Source organism: Bombina bombina, chromosome 3 (genome assembly GCF_027579735.1).
Source record: "Bombina bombina isolate aBomBom1 chromosome 3, aBomBom1.pri, whole genome shotgun sequence".
Lineage (NCBI taxonomy): Eukaryota > Metazoa > Chordata > Amphibia > Anura > Bombinatoridae > Bombina > Bombina bombina.
The window spans coordinates 1,148,107,518-1,148,126,737 of NC_069501.1; the positions used below are offsets into that span (position 1 = coordinate 1,148,107,518).

A 19,220-nucleotide genomic window follows, 5' to 3' on the forward strand; every position below is an offset into this window, starting at 1 on the left:
CAACTTGCCAGCAGCTCAGTAATATCTATAACATGTTACATATTAATTAATGAAGAGGGGATTTATAAAACTATCATTTGATTAATGGACTTCTTATAGCTCTTCCTTCAGGCATGCACAGGGCTTCAGTCTGCTTTATGTATTTCTTTAAGAGCAATCCAAAATTATTATATGGGAACGTTTAATTTTAATTCTGTTTGTTAGGGGTCGATTTGTTTAAAGGCTTTGCCAGTCTTCAACGCCCTATGACTGTTCTTGTGCAATGCTGAATTCCGGGAGCGGAATTCAGCCCGCCAGAGGCTCCTCCGCAGCTTGATAAAACGACCCCTAAGAGTGTCAACTTGCATGAAAATGTTGAAATCTTATCTAGGAGTGTAAACATTTTCTTAAGAAAAAAAATATTTCTCTTATAGCTATTTCTCCAACATAGGTGTGTCCGGTCCACGGCGTCATCCTTACTTGTGGGATATTCTCTTCCCCAACAGGAAATGGCAAAGAGCCCAGCAAAGCTGGTCACATGATCCCTCCTAGGCTCCGCCTACCCCAGTCATTCTCTTTGCCGTTGTACAGGCAACATCTCCACGGAGATGGCTTAGAGTTTTTTAGTGTTTAACTGTAGTTTTTTATTATTCAATCAAGAGTTTGTTATTTTAAAATAGTGCTGGTATGTACTATTTACTCTGAAACAGAAAAGAGATGAAGATTTCTGTTTGTATGAGGAAAATGATTTTAGCAACCGTTACTAAAATCCATGGCTGTTCCACACAGGACTGTTGAGAGGAATTAACTTCAGTTGGGGGAACAGTGAGCAGTCTTTTGCTGCTTGAGGTATGACACATTCTAACAAGACGATGTAATGCTGGAAGCTGTCATTTTCCCTATGGGATCCGGTAAGCCATTTTTATTCACACAGTAAATAAGGGCTTCACAAGGGCTTATTAAGACTGTAGACATTTTCTGGGCTAAATCGATCATATTTACACATATTTAGCCTTGAGGAATCATTTAATCTGGGTATTTTTTGTAAAATAATATCGGCAGGCACTGTTTTAGACACTTTATTCTATTGGGGCTTTCCCTAATCATAGTCAGAGCCTCATTTTCGCGCCGGTATGGCGCACTTGTTTTTGAGAACAGCATGACATGCAGCTGCATGTGTGTGGAGCTCTGATACATAGAAAAGTCTTTCTGAAGGCATTATTTGGTATCGTATTCCCCTTTGGGCTTGGTTGGGTCTCAGCAAAGCAGATTCCAGGGACTGTAAAGGGGTTAAATATAAAAACGGCTCCGGTTCCGTTATTTTAAGGGTTAAAGCTTCCAAATTTGGTGTGCAATACTTTTAAGGCTTTAAGACACTGTGGTGAAATTTTGGTGAATTTTGAACAATTCCTTCATACTTTTTCGCAATTGCAGTAATAAAGTGTGTTCAGTTTAAAATTTAAAGTGACAGTAACAGTTTTATTTTAAAACGTTTTTTGTGCTTTGTTATCAAGTTTATGCCTGTTTAACATGTCTGAACTACCAGATAGATTGTGTTCTGACTGTGGGGAAGCCAAGGTTCCTTCTCATTTAAATAGATGTGATTTATGTCATAATAAATTTAGTAAAAATGATGCCCAAGATGATTCCTCAAGTGAGGGGAGTAAGCATGGTACTGCATCATCCCCTCCTTCGTCTACACCAGTTTTGCCCATACAGGAGGCCCCTAGTACATCTAGCGCGCCAATACTCCTTACTATGCAACAATTAACGGCTGTAATGGATAATTCTATCAAAAACATTTTAGCCAATATGCCCACTTGTCAGCGAAAGCGCGACTGCTCTGTTTTAGAAAATACTGAAGAGCATGAGGCCGCTGATGATATTGTTTCTGAAGGGCCCCTACACCAGTCTGAGGGGGCCAGGGAGGTTTTGTCTGAGGGAGAAATTTCAGATTCAGGAAAAATTTCTCAACAAGCTGAACCTGATGTGATTACTTTTAAATTTAAGTTGGAACATCTCCGCGCTCTGCTTAAGGAGGTGTTATCCAATTTGGATGATTGTGATTATCTGGTCATTCCAGAAACACTATGTAAAATGGACAAGTTCCTAGAGGCCCCGGGGCCCCCCGAAGCTTTTCCTATACTCAAGCGGGTGGCGTACATTGTTAATAAAGAATGGGACAGGCCCGGTGTACCTTTCGTACCTCCCCCCATATTTAAAAAATTGTTTCCTATAGTCGACCCCAGAAAGGACTTATGGCAGACAGTCCCCAAGGTCGAGGGGGCGGTTTCTACTCTAAACAAGCGCACCACTATACCCATAGAAGATAGTTGTGCTTTCCAAGATCCTATGGATAAAAAATTAGAAGGTTTGCTAAAAAAGATGTTTGTTCAGCAAGGTTACCTTCTACAACCAATTGCATGCATTGTCCCTGTCACTACAGCCGCGTGTTTCTGGTGCGATGAGCTAGAAAAGGCGATTATTAGTAATTCTTCTTCTTATGAGGAGATTATGGACAGAATTCGTGCTCTTAAATTGGCTAATTCTTTCACCCTAGACGCCACCTTGCAATTGGCTAGGTTAGCGGCGAAAAATTCTGGGTTTGCTATTGTGGCGCGCAGAGCGCTTTGGTTAAAATCTTGGTCAGCGGATGCGTCTTCCAAGAACAAATTGTTTGACATTCCTTTCAAGGGGAAAACACTGTTTGGCCCTGACTTGAAAGAGTTTATCTTTGATATCACTGGGGGCAAGGGCCACGCCCTTCCTCAGAATAGGTCTTTCAAGGCCAAAAATAAACCTAATTTTCGTCCCTTTCGCAGAAACGGACCAGCCCCAAGTGCTACGTCCTCTAAGCAGGAGGGTAATACTTCTCAAGCCAATCCAGCCTGGAGACCAAGGCAAGGCTGGAACAAAGGAAAGCAGGCCAAGAAACCTGCCACTGCTCCCAAGACAGCATGAGATGCGGGCCCCCGATCCGGGACCGGATTTGGTGGGGGGCAGACTCTCTCTCTTCACTCAGGCTTGGGCAAGAGATGTTCTGGATCCTTGGGCGCTAGAAATAGTCTTCCAAGGTTATCTTCTGGAAGTGATTCATCCTGTTCCATTAAAAGAACGAGGGATGGGGTTCTACTCCAATCTGTTCGTAGTTCCCAAAAAAGAGGGAACGTTCAGACCAATCTTAGATCTCAAGATCCTAAACAAGTTTCTCAAGGTTCCATCGTCCAAAATGGAAACCATTCGAACAATCCTTCCATCCAGAAAGGTCAATTCTTGACCACGGTGGATTTAAAGGATGCGTATCTTCATATTCCTGTCCACAAGGAACATCATCGGTTCCTAAGGTTCGCATTCCTGGACAAGCATTACCAGTTCGTGGCGCTTCCTTTCGGATTAGCCACTGTTCCAAGGATTTTCACAAAGGTACTAGGGTCCCTTCTGGCGGTGCTAAGACCAAGGGGCATTGCTGCAGTACCTTACTTGGACGACATTCTGATTCAAGCGTCGTCCCTTCCTCAAGCAAAGGCTCACACGGACATAGTCCTGGCCTTTCTCAGATCTCACGGATGGTAAGTGAACGTGGAAAAGAGTTCTCTATCTCCGTCGACAAGAGTTCCCTTCTTGGGAACAATAATAGACTCCTTAGAAATGAGGATTTTTCTGACAGAGACCAGAAAAACAAAACTTCTAAACTCTTGTCGGATTCTTCCTTCCGTTCCTCTTCCTTCCATAGCACAGTGCATGGAAGTGATAGGTTTGATGGTAGCGGCAATGGACATAGTTCCTTTTGCGCGCATTCATCTAAGACCATTTCAATTGTGTATGCTCAGTCAGTGGAATGGGGACTATACAGACTTGTCTCCGAAGATACAAGTAAATCAGAGGACCAGAGACTCACTCAGTTGGTGGCTGTCCCTGGACAACCTGTCGCTAGGGGTGACCTCCCGCAGACCAGAGTGGGTCATTGTCACGACCGACGCCAGTCTGATGGGCTGGGGCGCGGTCTGGGGATCCCTGAAAGCTCAGGGTCTTTGGTCTCGGGAAGAATCTCTTCTACCGATAAATATTCTGGAACTGAGAGCGATATTCAATGCTCTCAAGGCTTGGCCTCAGCTAGCGAGGGCCAAGTTCATACGGTTTCAATTAGACAACATGACGACTGTTGCGTACATCAACCATCAGGGGGGAACAAGGAGTTCCCTGGCGATGGAAGAAGTGACCAAAATCATTCAATGGGCGGAGACTCGCTCCTGCCACCTGTCTGCAATCCACATCCCGGGAGTGGAAACTTGGGAAGCGGATTTTCTGATTCGTCAGACATTGCATCCGGGGGTGTGGGAACTCCATCCGGAAATCTTTGCCCAAATCACTCAACTGTGGGGCATTCCAGACATGGATCTGATGGCCTCTCGTCAGAACTTCAAGGTTCCTTGCTACGGGTCCAGATCCAGGGATCCCAAGGCGACTCTAGTAGATGCACTAGTAGCACCTTGGACCTTCAACCTAGCTTATGTATTCCCGCCGTTTCCTCTCATCCCCAGGCTGGTAGCCAGGATCAATCAGGAGAGGGCGTAGGTGATCTTGATAGCTCCTGCGTAACCACGCAGGACTTGGTAGGCAGATCTGGTGAATATGTCATCGGCTTCACCATGGAAGCTACCTTTGAGACGAGACCTTCTTGTTCAAGGTCCGTTCGAACATCCGAATCTGGTCCTACTCCAGCTGACTGCTTGGAGATTGAACGCTTGATCTTATCAAAGCGAGGGTTCTCAGATTCTGTTATTGATACTCTTGTTCAGGCCAGAAAGCCTGTAACTAGAAAAATTTACCACAAAATATGGAAAAAATATATCTGTTGGTGTGAATCTAAAGGATTCCCTTGGGACAAGGTAAAGATTCCTAGGATTCTATCCTTTCTTCAAGAAGGATTGGAGAAAGGATTATCTGCAAGTTCCTTGAAGGGACAGATTTCTGCCTTGTCTGTGTTACTTCACAAAGAGCTGGCAGCTGTGCCAGATGTTCAAGCCTTTGTTCAGGCTCTGGTTAGAATCAAGCCTGTTTACAAACCTTTGACTCCTCCTTGGAGTCTCAACTTAGTTCTTTCAGTTCTTCAGGGGGTTCCGTTTGAACCCTTACATTCCGTTGATATTAAGTTATTATCTTGGAAAGTTTTGTTTTTGGCTGCAATTTCTTCCGCTAGAAGAGTTTCAGAATTATCTGCTCTGCAGTGTTCTCCTCCTTATCTGGTGTTCCATGCAGATAAGGTGGTTTTACGTACTAAACCTGGTTTTCTTCCAAAAGTTGTTTCTAACAAAAACATTAACCAGGAGATAGTCGTGCCTTCTTTGGGTCCGAAACCAGTTTCGAACAAGAAACGTTTGTTGCACAATTTGGATGTTGTTCGCGCTCTAAAATTCTATTTAGATGCTACAAAGGATTTTAGACAAACATCTTCCTTGTTTGTTGTTTATTCTGGTAACAGGAGAGGTCAAAAAGCAACTTCTACCTCTCTCTCTTTTTGGATTAAAAGCATCATCAGATTGGCTTACGAGACTGCCGGACGGCAGCCTCCTGAAAGAATCACAGCTCATTCCACTAGGGCTGTGGCTTCCACATGGGCCTTCAAGAACGAGGCTTCTGTTGATCAGATATGTAGGGCAGCGACTTGGTCTTCACTGCACACTTTTACCAAATTTTACAAGTTTGATACTTTTGCTTCTTCTGAGGCTATTTTTTGGGAGAAAGGTTTTGCAAGCCGTGGTGCCTTCCATTTAGGTGACCTGATTTGCTCCCTCCCTTCATCCGTGTCCTAAAGCTTTGGTATTGGTTCCCACAAGTAAGGATGACGCCGTGGACCGGACACACCTATGTTGGAGAAAACAGAATTTATGTTTACCTGATAAATTACTTTCTCCAACGGTGTGTCCGGTCCACGGCCCGCCCTGGTTTTTTAATCAGGTCTGATGATTTATTTTCTTTAACTACAGTCACCACGGTATCATATGGTTTCTCCTATGCAAATATTCCTCCTTAACGTCGGTCGAATGACTGGGGTAGGCGGAGCCTAGGAGGGATCATGTGACCAGCTTTGCTGGGCTCTTTGCCATTTCCTGTTGGGGAAGAGAATATCCCACAAGTAAGGATGACGCCGTGGACCGGACACACCGTTGGAGAAAGTAATTTATCAGGTAAACATAAATTCTGTTTTTAACGCTTAAAAGGACAGTCTACACTAAAATTGTTATTGTTTAAAAAGATAAATAATGCCTTTACGACCCATTCCCCAGTTTTACACAACCAACATTGATATATTATTGTACTTTATAACATTTAAACCTCTAAGTTTCTGCCGTTTTCTAAGCCAATACAGATAGCCTCTTAATCTCATGCTTTTTCTTATGGAGAGTCCACAACATCAATTACTAGTGGGATATCACTCCTGGCCAGCAGGAGGAGGCAAAGAGCTCCACAGCAAAGCTGTTAAGTGTCACTTCCCTACCCACAAACCCCAGTCATTCTCTTTGCCTCTGTTAATGGAAAAGGTGAAGTTTTGGTGCTTGAAGAAAATTGGATTTTTTTTTCGCTACAAGCAAGATTTGGGGTATAGCTGTAGTCAACATCAATCTATTCAGTTGAGTAGTGGTGGCTTTAGAGCAGTTAGGAACTTCTAAGGTGGGCCTTGCTGCACTTTTCTAACATTTTGCTGCCCTAGTTTAGAAAGTCAGAGTAGGTTTACTCTGTTCATTCTTTTTTATACAGGCCTCTGTAAGCAGTTGGCATCCTTCCACGCTTTGTGAGCTGTCCTCCTGCCGGACTGCTTGAAGTGCAGATAAGTGCAATTTGTCTTCTGGGGCTGGTAGGCTGGCCCTGAAGGGGTTAAGTATTATTTCTCTGCACAGATTTGGGACTAGAATCCTGGGTACAGTATTATTTTAGGCAGGGAGCAGGCACAGGTTGTATGTGAGAAGATAGGGTTAATCTCCTTTATAAGGAAAGGGATTAACTTAATGCGGTGGCTCATGTTTTTATTATGGGGTTTTATTAACAGTGGGGTGTGAGCTACTAATAAGGACCTTTTTATAGGCGGTTTATTATTTTTGCCTTCAGGCCTGAAGCGCGCGCTTTACATGTGTGGCGCAGCTGCTGAAGCCAATCACGTGACCTTCCGGCTCCGCTTTTGCAGACTTACGGAGCAGTCTTCAGCGCCATTTCTTGCAATCTGGATCTTCCTACGCTAGATTGAGGGGCAGGTAGGCACCTCAGTCATGGACTGGGGTGTAAAGGTGTCCTGATTACTCAATTGTCTTGTGCTTGACTTTTTTTTGTTTTTTGGGTGATATTAAGTTTGCAAGTTGTGAGGGGCAGATCTAGTTAAAGCAACAGTACTGCAATTAGATTAATTTAAAAAAAAAAAATCCAATCATGGAACAGGACTCATATGGACAGGTGCCTGCTCTGCTTGGAGAATCAAATTGTGTTGCCTTTACAATTTTGTTCCTCATGTGTAGAGGACTTTGAAAAATAAAAACAGAGTTTTTGTTTCTGAGCCAACCGTCTCTCAGGATGATGCTGTTCATGCTATGCCACAGCTTTCTCCTCAAGCGTCCCAAGACTTAGTGGCGTCGCATACAGTGTCCTGCAGTTCCTCAGTCTCCTGGAGGAGTTTATTTTCCTGCAGAGTTTGCTGGTCAGGTAAATTTGGCGGTATCTGCAGCATTATCTGCCATCCCTATGCTAAAGGGGAAGCGCAAGAGGAACATTAGGGATTCAGAGAGTAAGGTTTCTGTTCCAACCTCTGCTATTTAGGATAGATCGGTAGCCTCTGAGGGTGAAATCTCAGATTCGGACGGTATAATTCCTTCATCTGATGCTGAAGTAGTATCCTTCAGATTTAAGCTTGAACACCTTTGTGTATTGTTTAAAGGAGGTTTTGGCTACTTTGGACGACTCCGACCCGCCTGTCGTTGTCAACCCTTAGAAATAAAGTAAACTTAATAAAATACTTTGATGTTCCTTCATCTGTGGAAGTGTTTCCTGTTCCAGACGTGCAACGGAGATTATTGCGCAGGAATGGGAGAAGCCAGGGATACAGTTTTCCCCGTCTCCTGTTTTTAAGAAGTTTCCTGTCGCTGACTTAATTAAAGATTCTTGGCGTACGTTGTCTAAAGTAGAACGGGCTATTTCTACTCTGGCTAAGAGAACTACTATTCCTATAGAGGATAGCTGTTCTTTTAAGGATCCAATGGACAAAAAGTTAGAAGCTTATTTGAAGAAGATGTATGTTCATCAAGGCCTCCAATAGCATCCTGCAGTTTGTATCGCCACTGTGTCTAGGGCGGCATCTTATTGGTACAGTGCTTTGTCTGAATTTCTCCAAGTAGAGACTCCTTTGGAGGAGATCCAAGAAAGGATTAAGGCTCTCAAGCTAGCCAATTCATTTAATTCTGATGCTACCATGCAAGTGATTAAGCTGGGAGCCAAGATATCTGGCTTCGCTATCCTAGCTCGCAGAGCGTTGTGGCTACAATCATGGTCAGCGGATGTTACTTCTAAGTCTAAACTTCTAGCGCTCCCTTACAAGGGTAAGACCTTGTTTGGACCTGGCCTGGCAGAAATAATCTCTGACATTACTGGTGAGAAAGGGTCTTTTCTGCAGCAAGACAAGAAGAATAGGCCTAAAGGACGTCAGTAATTTTCGTTTCTTTCGTAACTTCAAAGGGAAACCTTCCTCTCCCTCTTCCAAGCAGGAACACTCCAAGTCTTCTTGGAAGCCCAATCAGTCTTGGAACAAGGGAAAGCAATCAAAGAAACCTGCAGCTGAGTCTAAATCCGCATGAGGGGTTTACCCCGATCAGGGACCGGATCAAGTAGGGGGCAGACTTTCTCTGTTTTACCAAGCATGGGTACAAGATGTCCCAGATCCTCTGGGGGCTCTCTTGGCAGTGGTCAGTGCTCGGGGAATTGCAATGGCGCCCTACGTGGACGACATTGGTTCAGGCGCCATCTTTTCAACAAGCAAACTCTCATACAGAGACCTTGTCTTTTCTACGTTCCCACGGATGGAAAGTGAATCTGGAAAAAAGTTCCCTTGTTTCAGCTACAAGGGTGGTTTTCTTAGGAACCATAATAGATTCCCTATCTATGAGAATTTTTCTGACTGAGGTCAGAAAAAACTAAATTCTGTCCTCCTTGCCTCTCTCTACTGTTCGGCCATCATTGGCTCAGTGTATGGAGGTAATTGGTCTGATGGTTGCTTCCGTGGACATCATTCCCTTTGCTCAATTCCATTTGAGAGCTCTGCAGTTATGCATGCTCAAACAATAGAATGGGGACCATACGGATCTGTCTCAGAGGATAGATCTGGATCACTTGACAAGAGACTCTCTCCTGTGGTGGCTGTCTCGGGGCACATGCTTCCGGACACCTTCCTGGGTGATTGTGACCACGGACTCATTAAAAGTGCAGGGATTATGTACTCGGGAGGAGTTGGCTCTCCCTATAAACATCTTGGAGTTGAGAACAATTTACAATTCTCTGATGGCTTGGCCTCAGTTGTCCTTAGCCCAGTTTATCAGTTTCCAGTCGGGCAGTATCACCTCAGTTGCTTACATCAACCACCAGGGAGGAACTCGGAGTTCCTTAGCCATGAAGAAGGTGGCTTGGATTGTTCAATGGACGGAAGCTCACTATTGCTGTCTTTCTGCCATCCACATTCCAGGTGTGAACAACATAGAATTGGACTTTCTGAGCAGACGTACGTTTCATCCCGGCGGGTGGGCACTCCATCCGGAGGTATTCTCCAGGTTAACCCTTAAATGGGGGATGCCGGAGTTGGACGGTTCAAGGTTGAGAGATCCGCAGGCCGCCCTGATAGATGCTCTGGCGGTGTCTTGGGATTTCAGTCTGGCATATCGGTTTCCTCCTGTTCCTGTCCTTCCATAAATCATTGCACGTATCAAACAGGAGAGAGCGTCGGTAATTCTAATAGCTCCTGCATGGCTTTGCAGGATCTGGTATGTAGACCTAGTGAAGATGTCATCTATTCCGCCTTGGAGGCTGCATCTGACGAAGGACATTCTAACTCAGGGCCCATTCCTTCATCCAAATCTTGTTTCTCTTAAGCTGACTGCTTTGAGATTGAACGCTTAGTTCTGTCTAAGCATGTTTTTTTCTGAGTCGGTCATTGAGACCATGATTCAGGCTTGCAAGCCTGTCACTAAAAAGATTTACCATAAGGTATGGTGTAAATACCTTTATTGGTGTGAATCCATGGGCTACTATGTTTGCTTCTCTGGTAAGCGCAAAGGTCAGAAGGCTACTGCTTCTTCTCTTTCTCCCTGGTTGAGAAGTATGATCCATTTTGCTTATGAGACTGCTGAACAGCAGTCTCCTGAGAGAATAATCACTCATTCCACTAAGGCTGTCGCCTCTTCTTGGTCTTTCAAAAATGAAGCTTCTGTGGAACAGATTTGCAAGGCTCCAACTTGGTCTTCTCTGCATACTTTTTCCAAATTTGATACATTTACTTCGACTGAGGCCTCTTTTGGGAGAAAGGTTCTGCAAGTGGTGGTCTGCCTATCTTGTTCTCCCCCCCAGTCATCTGTGTCCTCTAGCTTGGGTATTGATTCCCACTAGTAATTGAGGACGTCATGGACTCTCCATATCTTAGGGAAGAAAACTAAATGTATGCTTACCTGATAAATTTCTTTCTTTCCGGATATGGAGAGTCCACAACCCCACCCTTAAATTTAAGATAGTAGTTTTTATGACTAAACCTCAGGCACTTTTACACCTTTGTGTTATTCCTTGTTTCCATTTTCCTTTGGTCGAATGACTGGGGTTTGTTGTTAGGGAAGTGACACTTAGCAGCTTTACTGTGGTGCTCTTTGCCTCCTTCTGCTGGCCAGGAGTGATATCCCACTAGTAATTGATGACATTGTGGACTCTCCGTAAAGAAAGAAATCAGGTAAGCATAAATTTTATTTTTATTTGCTTTTCACAACAGGAGACTGCTAATTAATGTGGGCCATATAGATAACATTATGTTCACGCCGAGGAGTTATTTAATATTTAGCACAACACAGTACTAAATGCAAGCCAATAGATAATAAATAAAAAGTCATGTGATCAGGGGGCTGTTAGAAGAGTCTTGGATATAAGGTAATCACAAAGGTAAAAAGTATTTCTTTCCAGGGAGAGTCCACAATTTCATTCCTTACTGTTGGGAAATACAACACCTGACCACCAGGAGGTGGCAAAGACACCCCAGCCAAAGGCTTAAATATCCCTCCCATTACCCCAGTCTTTCGTTACTAGAGGAGGATGGCAGAGAAGTGTCAGAAGATTTGGATAGTCCTTAAGTGGGGTATGTTCCCTTAAGTGGGTATGTTCCCTTAAGTAATCATATACACCTCTCAGTGAGAGTATTGATGAATGTTAGAGTCTGGAGATGCAGGGAAAGTTTTTCTGCGAAGCGATCCAGACTATCTAACAGTTTCTGGGCAATCAGTGTTGAAGATCTGTTCCACAACATAGATCCTGGAGGGTAAGTCTGCTTTATTTTACTGTTTAGCAGGGACTCCAATTATTAGGGTCACAGTGTGACTCCTTGTAACCTCAATAGGATCAAGGGTTAATATCCTCTAATTCAGAGATTTATTTGGAACAGTTTGGCGATATATATATATATATATATATATATATATATATGTATGTACTGCTTTGTTCTTTAAGGAACACATTGTGAAGGTTTTGTGCTCAAATAGACTTTTTGGCAATGGAACTGAAAGGTTTTACTTTCATTTTTGCGCAGCTACTAATAGCTTTACGCTTTTTCTTATAGCAGGGGAGGTCCCTTCTTGCACATCACATAATCGGGTGCGGCTCATTACGTTTTCCTTGCGATCTTACTGTAGTACCTCTGCCAATCCTACGGAGAGCGTTCTATAACTGTCTGGGTCTAGGAGGTGGTGAGTGCCCCAGCCATTGGGGTTATAAAGGTGCCTCTTTGTATTATTAAAAAATAGTCCTAGAAAATTTGTTGTTTAAATCTTTCCTTACTGTGGGATTGTATTTCCAGCTATGGAGGACTCTGATAATATGTTAGAAGGTTCTGCACATCCTATTGTAAATAATACCTGCTTATACTGAGAGTATGCAATGGTTTGTCCACCTGCTCAATTTTGTTCCATTTGCCTGGGTGCCGTTCTAAAGTCTAAGTAGGGAGCTAAATCTTCTAACCCCCTAGCATAATTAGTCCCTCTGAGCCGTCAACCTCAGGATTTTGTAGTCCCCACTGCACGCCTAATACTCCGGCTGTAGTGGGCTTTTTCCCTGCAGACTTTACCACGCAGTTACAATCTGCTCTATCTGCGGCCCTGGGTGCCTTACCTATCTGGGAAACGTAAGAGAAAGATTAAACATAGTTTTACTGAATTAGATTCAGCTAATCGGATTTAGCCAGTATGTCTCAATTGTCTGAGGATGAGTTAACCTCTGTAGAGTCAGAGGGCGAGCTCTCTGAGTTGGGGACTTTATCTACTAAACCCCCTCCTTCCGATTTAAGATTGAGCATCTGCGTTTTTTTGCTAAAGGAGGTTTTGTCTACATTAGAGGTTCCAGAAGCATCTCTACCAGAGGAACCCAAGATTCCTAAGTTAGACAGGGTTTATGAGGACAGAAACGTTCCACAAACTTTTCCTGTCCCAGTTCTCATGATGAATATTATTATATGATTCTCAGCTGTAATTGTGGGGTTCCATCCCTAAGATGGATGGTGCCATTTTGACGCTAGCTTAGCGTACCACTATCCCTCTGGAAAATAGTTCTTCCTTTAGGGAACCCATGGACAAGAAGTTGGAACATTCTTCTCAGAAAACTTTCCAGCACACAGGATTTTTATTTCAACCGGCGGCGGCATTTTCCGCTGTGGCTGGGGCCGCCACCAACTGGTGTGACTCTGTCAGAATTTATCGAGGTGGAATCTTCCCTCGAGGATATTCAGGAGAGGATTAAGGCTTTAAGAATAGCTAACTTTTATCTGTAATGCGAATATGCAGCTTATACATCTGAATGCAAAGGCCTCAGGTTTTGCGGTCCTTGCTTGCAGAGCAGAGCTCTCTGGTTGAAACCTTGGTCTGCGGATATGGTTTCTAAATCCAGACTCCTTTCCTTACCCTTCAAGGGGAAGGTTTTATTTGGTCCAGGCCTGGACTCTACTGTTACCGGAGGAAAAGGTGCTTTTCTTCCGCAAGATAAGAACAACAGACCTAAGAGATGGCAGTCCTCTAATTTTCGTTCGGACAAGTCCCAGAGAACTTAATCGTCCTCCAAGCCTGAGCAACCCGAGTACCTGGAAACTTTCTCAGTCCAGGAATAAGTCCAAGCAGACTAAGAAGCCCATCAGATAACAAATCTGCATAAAGGGGCAGCCTCCGATCCAGGACCAGATCGAGTAGGGGTCAGACTATTGTTTTTCTCAGATGCTTGGTTTCAGGATGTTCAGTTAGCTGCATCAGAAAGAGGTATGGGGTTCTAGTCAAACTTCTTTGTGGTTCCCAAAAAGAAGGGAACTTTTCGTCCAATTCTGGACTTAAAGTGCCGAAACAAATTTCTAAGCGTCCCCTACTTCAAGATGGAGACGATCAGATCGATCCTTCCCCTGGTTCAGGAAGGACAATTTATGACTACCATCTATCTGAAGGATGCATTCCAGTTCATAGCACTTCAATTTGGCTTAGCTACTGCACCTAGGATATTTACAAAGGTCCTGGGTGCTCTTATGGCAGGGACCAGAACTCAAGGAGTTGCAGTAGCACCGTACCTGGACGATATCTTGGTACAGGCACCATCTTTTCGTCTGGCATTTCTTCTGAGTCTTCTTCGGTCTCATGGATGGAAGATAAACTTGGAAAAGAGTTCTCTTACTCCAAATACAGGGGGATTTTCCTGGGTATGGTTATAAACTCGGTATCCATGAGGATCTGTCTTACTAGGCTTATTGCGTGGAAATTAAATGCTTAGTCTTAGCCAGGAGAGGATTCTCAGAGTGTCATAGACACTTTGTTTCAAGCTCGGTTACTCGGCGCATCTACCATAAGGTATGGTAAACTTACCTGCAGTGGTGTGAGGAGCGTGCTTTTTCTTGGCATCAGGTAAAAGTTGCCAGAATTTTATTTTCTCCAGAATGGTTTGGAGAAGGGCCTATCTGCCAGTTCTCTGAAGGGACAGATATTAGCCCTGTCGGTGTTGCTGCACAAAAGATTAGCTGAGTTTCCAGATGTGCAGTCCTTTAAGGCTCTGACTAGGATCAGACCTGTGACTCCTTGGAGTCTCAATCTTATTGTTCTTGTTTTGCAGCAGGCTCTGTTTGAGCCCATGCATACTGTTGACACTAAACTGTTATCTTGGACAGTTTTGTTTCTATTAGCCATTGCCTCTGCTCACAGAGTCTCTGAGATCTCGGCTTTACAGTGTGACCCACCTAACCTAGTTTTTCATGCCGATAAGGCGATTTTGCGTACTCGGTTAGGTTTTCTTCCTAAGGTAGTGTCAGATCATAACATCAATCAAGAGATTGTTATTCCTTCCTTGTGTCCCAATCCTTTTTCAGGGAATGAACGTTTGTTTCACAATCTGGATGTGGTTCATGCTTTGAAGTTTTACCTTCAGGTTATTAAAAGATTACTTTCTGTTATAATTTTTAAGCTAAACAACTAACATTAAAGTTAATAAACATTAATTAAATCCTACTGACCTATATTTTCTCCAAAACGAGGTTTCATAACGTTCTAAAAGTTATATCTTTTATTCGCCGATGATGTCACGTTATCCTTCCCACTATTTTCAGCACTGAGTGTTCAAAATACTTAAACCAATAACTTTGTGTTTAAAGCGCCATTTTGAAACCTAGGTATTGTAAACGGATTGGTACAGAGCAAAGGATACCCACGGAGTGGGTTTGGAAAACAATTAAATTTGCAGACAAGATTTCTGATATACGGTAGAGATATGTTAATGAAATGCTATTGATAAAAAGCGTATTTGGGGTAGTTGGTTAGTAACAGGCATAGAAAATATTTACTTACAGTGGCCCTTTAAGGAATTCAGACAATCTTCATCTTTGTTTGTCGTTTATGCGGGTAGACGTAGGGGGCAGAAGGCCACTATGTCTTCCTTGTCTTTCTGCTTGAGGAGTGTCATCCGCTTGGCTTATGAGAAAGCGGGACAGCAGCCTCTTGAGAGGATTACGGCTCATTCCACTAGAGCTGTTGCTTCTTCCTGATCCTGGATCAGATTTGTAAGGCGGCTACCTGATCCTCCTTACATACTTTTTCAAAATTTTACAAATTTGATGCGTTTGCTTCTGCTGAAGCAGCTTTCGGGAGAGAGGTTTTGCAGGCTTGTGGTGTCCTCAGATTAGGGTCTTCCTTTTTCTTTATTCCCTCCCGTTATTCCTGTAGTGTCCTCTGGAGCTTGTTTATTGTTTTCCCAACAGTAAGGAATGAAGTTGTGGACTCTCCCTGCCTTATGGAAAGAAAACAAAATGTATGCTTACCACATTAATTCCTTTCTTTCCTGGCAGGGATAGTCCACGACCCCGCCCGTTAACATTATTTTGGACGGCTCCCTTTTTGCTTATCTTCTGGCACCTTTATACACTGATGTTTCTCCTACTTTTCCTCGTTCCCTCGGCCGAATGATTGGGGGAAGGGGAGGGATATTAAAGCCTTTGGCTGGGGTGTGTGTGCCTCCTCCTGATGGCCAGGTGTTGTATTTCCCAACAGTAAGGAATGTAGTCGTGGACCCTCCCTGCCAGGAAAGAAAGGAATTTATCTGGTAAGCATAAATTTTGTTATTAATATAACCGTGTTGGTTATGCAAAACTGGGGAATGGGTAATAAAGGGATTATCTATCACAGCAATTAAAATTCTATTGTAGACCGTTTAACCAGGTAAGATTTTAGATATACCATAAAATGTATTGTTTATTGGTATGATCAATGTAAAAATACTAAACTTGGTGTTTTTCAAGCTTCAATCTCTGTTCCAAATTCCCTAAAAAAACAAAATTTAAGGTACCTTTTCTTATACCAACATAACTTTTTTTGCAATATACTTCTAGTAAAGTTATCACTAATGACATTTTTTGCTGCATGTGGCTTCTGAGCATATGGCATTAGCTTGCGTTCATTTACATTCCCTAATTACGTTTGCTCACAGTGTTGTCAGTGTCACGCGTCTGAGCAGGTGCAGTTTAAGAATTGGAGTCCAAATAACATATGGGCATATCTTCTGCAGGTATCGTGCTCACTAAACATTAAAACTAAATTTAACCCCTTAACTACATTGGCGTAACCTGCATGTTGCAAGGTGCTTCCAAAGCTAACCCAGCTCGAGTCTCAAGACTGCACTATTTCAGCACTCTGTTGACAAGACCAATGCTCTTACACCCCTGGGAAGCTCAACAGACAGCTGATGTACAGAGTATGCCGGCTGTCGTTAAGGGGTTTATTAAGCACTGATACATTTACTTAGAAGCATTTTTGCTACTAGTAATATATTTCTAGATGTTTTAATCAACCTTAAAGATATGTGAAATCTGAAAACATTTGTGTCAAATTTGCTTTGTTCCATGGTATTTGTTGAAGAGATACTTAGGAGGTGTCTGTCACTACATGACAGGAAATCATGCCTACATCTAGTGCTCTTGCTAATGTAAAACTGATTCCAAAGTAGTAAATTAGATGTTTAAAATTGCATCTGAACCAAAAATATGGGGTTTCGTGTCCCTTTTAAAATGCACTGTTGTAGTTAAATTTGAAATACTCAATAGTCCCTTTAAACACAAATAGACTGGGAGGCATTGCTAAAGGTTGAGCTTCTTTTTTTATTGCTGTGACAGTAAATTTGTATTTTTGCATTTTCATTGATTGAAAATATGATTTGCATACCTTCACATTTTAGGATTTTGTGTTTTATGCACCCCGTTTAAGAATTAACAAACGTATCCTGGCTCTGTGCATGGGTAATCACGAGCTCTATATGAGAAGAAGAAAGCCAGACACCATTGAAGTTCAGCAGATGAAGGCTCAGGCCAGAGAAGAAAAGCACCAGAAGCAGCTCGAGAGGTACAGTATTTATTCTTCTTTGGTTTACTTTATACAGATGGTCTTGGAAAAATAAGATTGACTAGTCTTCAAACTTAACACTTTTGGGGACAGCTAGGGGCGGAACTATCAGTGATGCAGCAGTTACCGTCGCGACCGTGCCCCCGGGAGGTCCCCCATCAGGGGGGCCCCTGCTTCAGCACGTTTTTTATTTCCTTTTTTTTTAACTTTTCTTTTTTTTTCCCAAATATTTCATAGGGAATCCACACAATCATATTGGTAATCGTAGTAGGGAAAGTATCTAGTAAAATGTATGTACAGTACAATTATTCAATGTGACATTTATAATTGGAAGAGAAAGTACTGAAAGTGATTGTGAAGAGATTACTATATACACATAGCTCAGTATCTGGTTGTTAACCATTGTTTATTGGTTATTTTAATTGTCTTATATTAAATATATATATATATTTTTTTTATAAGTAAATGCATTAAATGTTTTCTTTCTAATGACATGGTAAGTTCACAGATCATCATCAATTACTGTTGGGATATCACTCCTGGCCAGCAGGAGGAGGCAAAGAGCACCACAGCAAAGCTGATAAGTATCACCTCCTACCCACAATCCCCCAGGGCAAGGAGGAGGTGAAGTTTAGGTGTCTGATGAGAAGTTTTTCTTCATAAATGGAAAGAGTCCACAGCTGCATTCATTACTTTTGGGAATTCAAAACCTGACCACCAGGAGGAGGCAAAGACACCCCAGCCAAAAGGCTTAAATACCTACCCCACTTCCCTCATCCCCCTGTCATTCTTTGCCTTTTGTCCCAGGAGGTTGGCAGAGAAGTGTCAGAAGTTTGATAGTCTCTCATGGGGGGTAGTACTCTTCGGCATGGGACTGGAGTTTTAAGTAGTCCTGTCAGCCTTTCAGTGAGAGCATGAGTGAAAGTTGGAGTGGGACTCATATTTACAGCTCCACAAGCAATTGGCGTTGACGCTGCCTGCTTTGTTCTCTCAAGTCCATGGCAGAAGCGACGCTACTGTCTTTCACACTTGAAGGGCCGTCCCCAGCGTAGATTCCTGTAAGATTGTTTCATTTTACTTTCATCATGGATGTATTGTAATTGCAACTATTTATCCGAGAGGGGCTACAACCTTTCGGGGATAACTTTAACATAGGGTCTCAGTGAGGCTCCTTTTTCTATCTAGGAATCAAGGGTTAATATCTCCTGGGGGGGGGTTATTGAACAGGTTTTTTTTTAATCATGTTCGTTATGTGATTCTGTCTGCTACTGTGTAGTGTTGCTTTGGCTCATGGCTATTTTGGAACATAATGGCCTATGTCTAGTGACGCGGCCTTTACAGTCAGGCACACTTTTGCATGGACTGCATGGTTTACCTTGTGACATTTCCGCATTCCTGACTGTGTGGCGACTGAGAAATCCTAGTCCGTAGGTGTCTGGTTCTCTGGAGGTGGTGAGTGCCCCAGCCGGTGTAAGGTGCTGTTTAGATTTTTTATTCAGTGTCCCAGTTATGGAGGATTCTGATTTTTTTTTTTTGGAGACGGATGTCTCTGATTCACACTCTACTTCCTGCGAAGAATATGAATTGGCCTGGGTAATACATGCCCATCAGTTATGGTTTCCGAATGCTGTTTTAGAGTGCTCTGTTCCTCAAGATCGGGAAATCAGGTGCCCACCGAGCCATCCGTCTCTGGGGATTCGATTTCCCACGAGACGAGTTCCCTACCACCAAAGGCTACTTATCCTTCTATGGAGTGTGGCCTGTTCCCACCGGAGATTAGGACACGGTTCCTCATGGCCATATCTTTGGCGCTGGCACATCTGCACCTCCCGGGAGTGTGCTTACGATATTGTCTGTGTTCCATTAACCGGGGCTTGTCAGGCGTGGGATTGCCTGGTCCAGTTCAGCCCTCCGGGGAGCGACTGTCCCTGAGGCCTCAGGGGGTCAACCTTCGGGGCAGGTGTTTTCTTTTGTCCCGGCAGAGGTATGTTGCGCCTTTTGTTATATACTGGCGTGCCTTCATGTTCTGCTAGAGTGTTCCTTCCCATTGTGGGTTGGAGGCTTAAAGGAGTTAGGTCCTTCATACTGTTAGGTCCTTTTAGGACTTGTTCC

The 19,220-nt window shown here is 43.3% G+C and overlaps 1 protein-coding gene across 1 annotated transcript in view; it reads left to right on the forward strand.

Annotated features, from left to right (window-relative positions):
* RDX (radixin) overlaps positions 1-19,220 on the forward strand; it is a 471,667-nt gene that overhangs the window by 337,807 nt on the left and 114,640 nt on the right. The window contains exon 9 of the mRNA XM_053708539.1: positions 16,945-17,108. Coding sequence (XP_053564514.1) covers positions 16,945-17,108 — 164 coding nt within the window. The remainder of the gene's footprint in view (positions 1-16,944; positions 17,109-19,220) is intronic.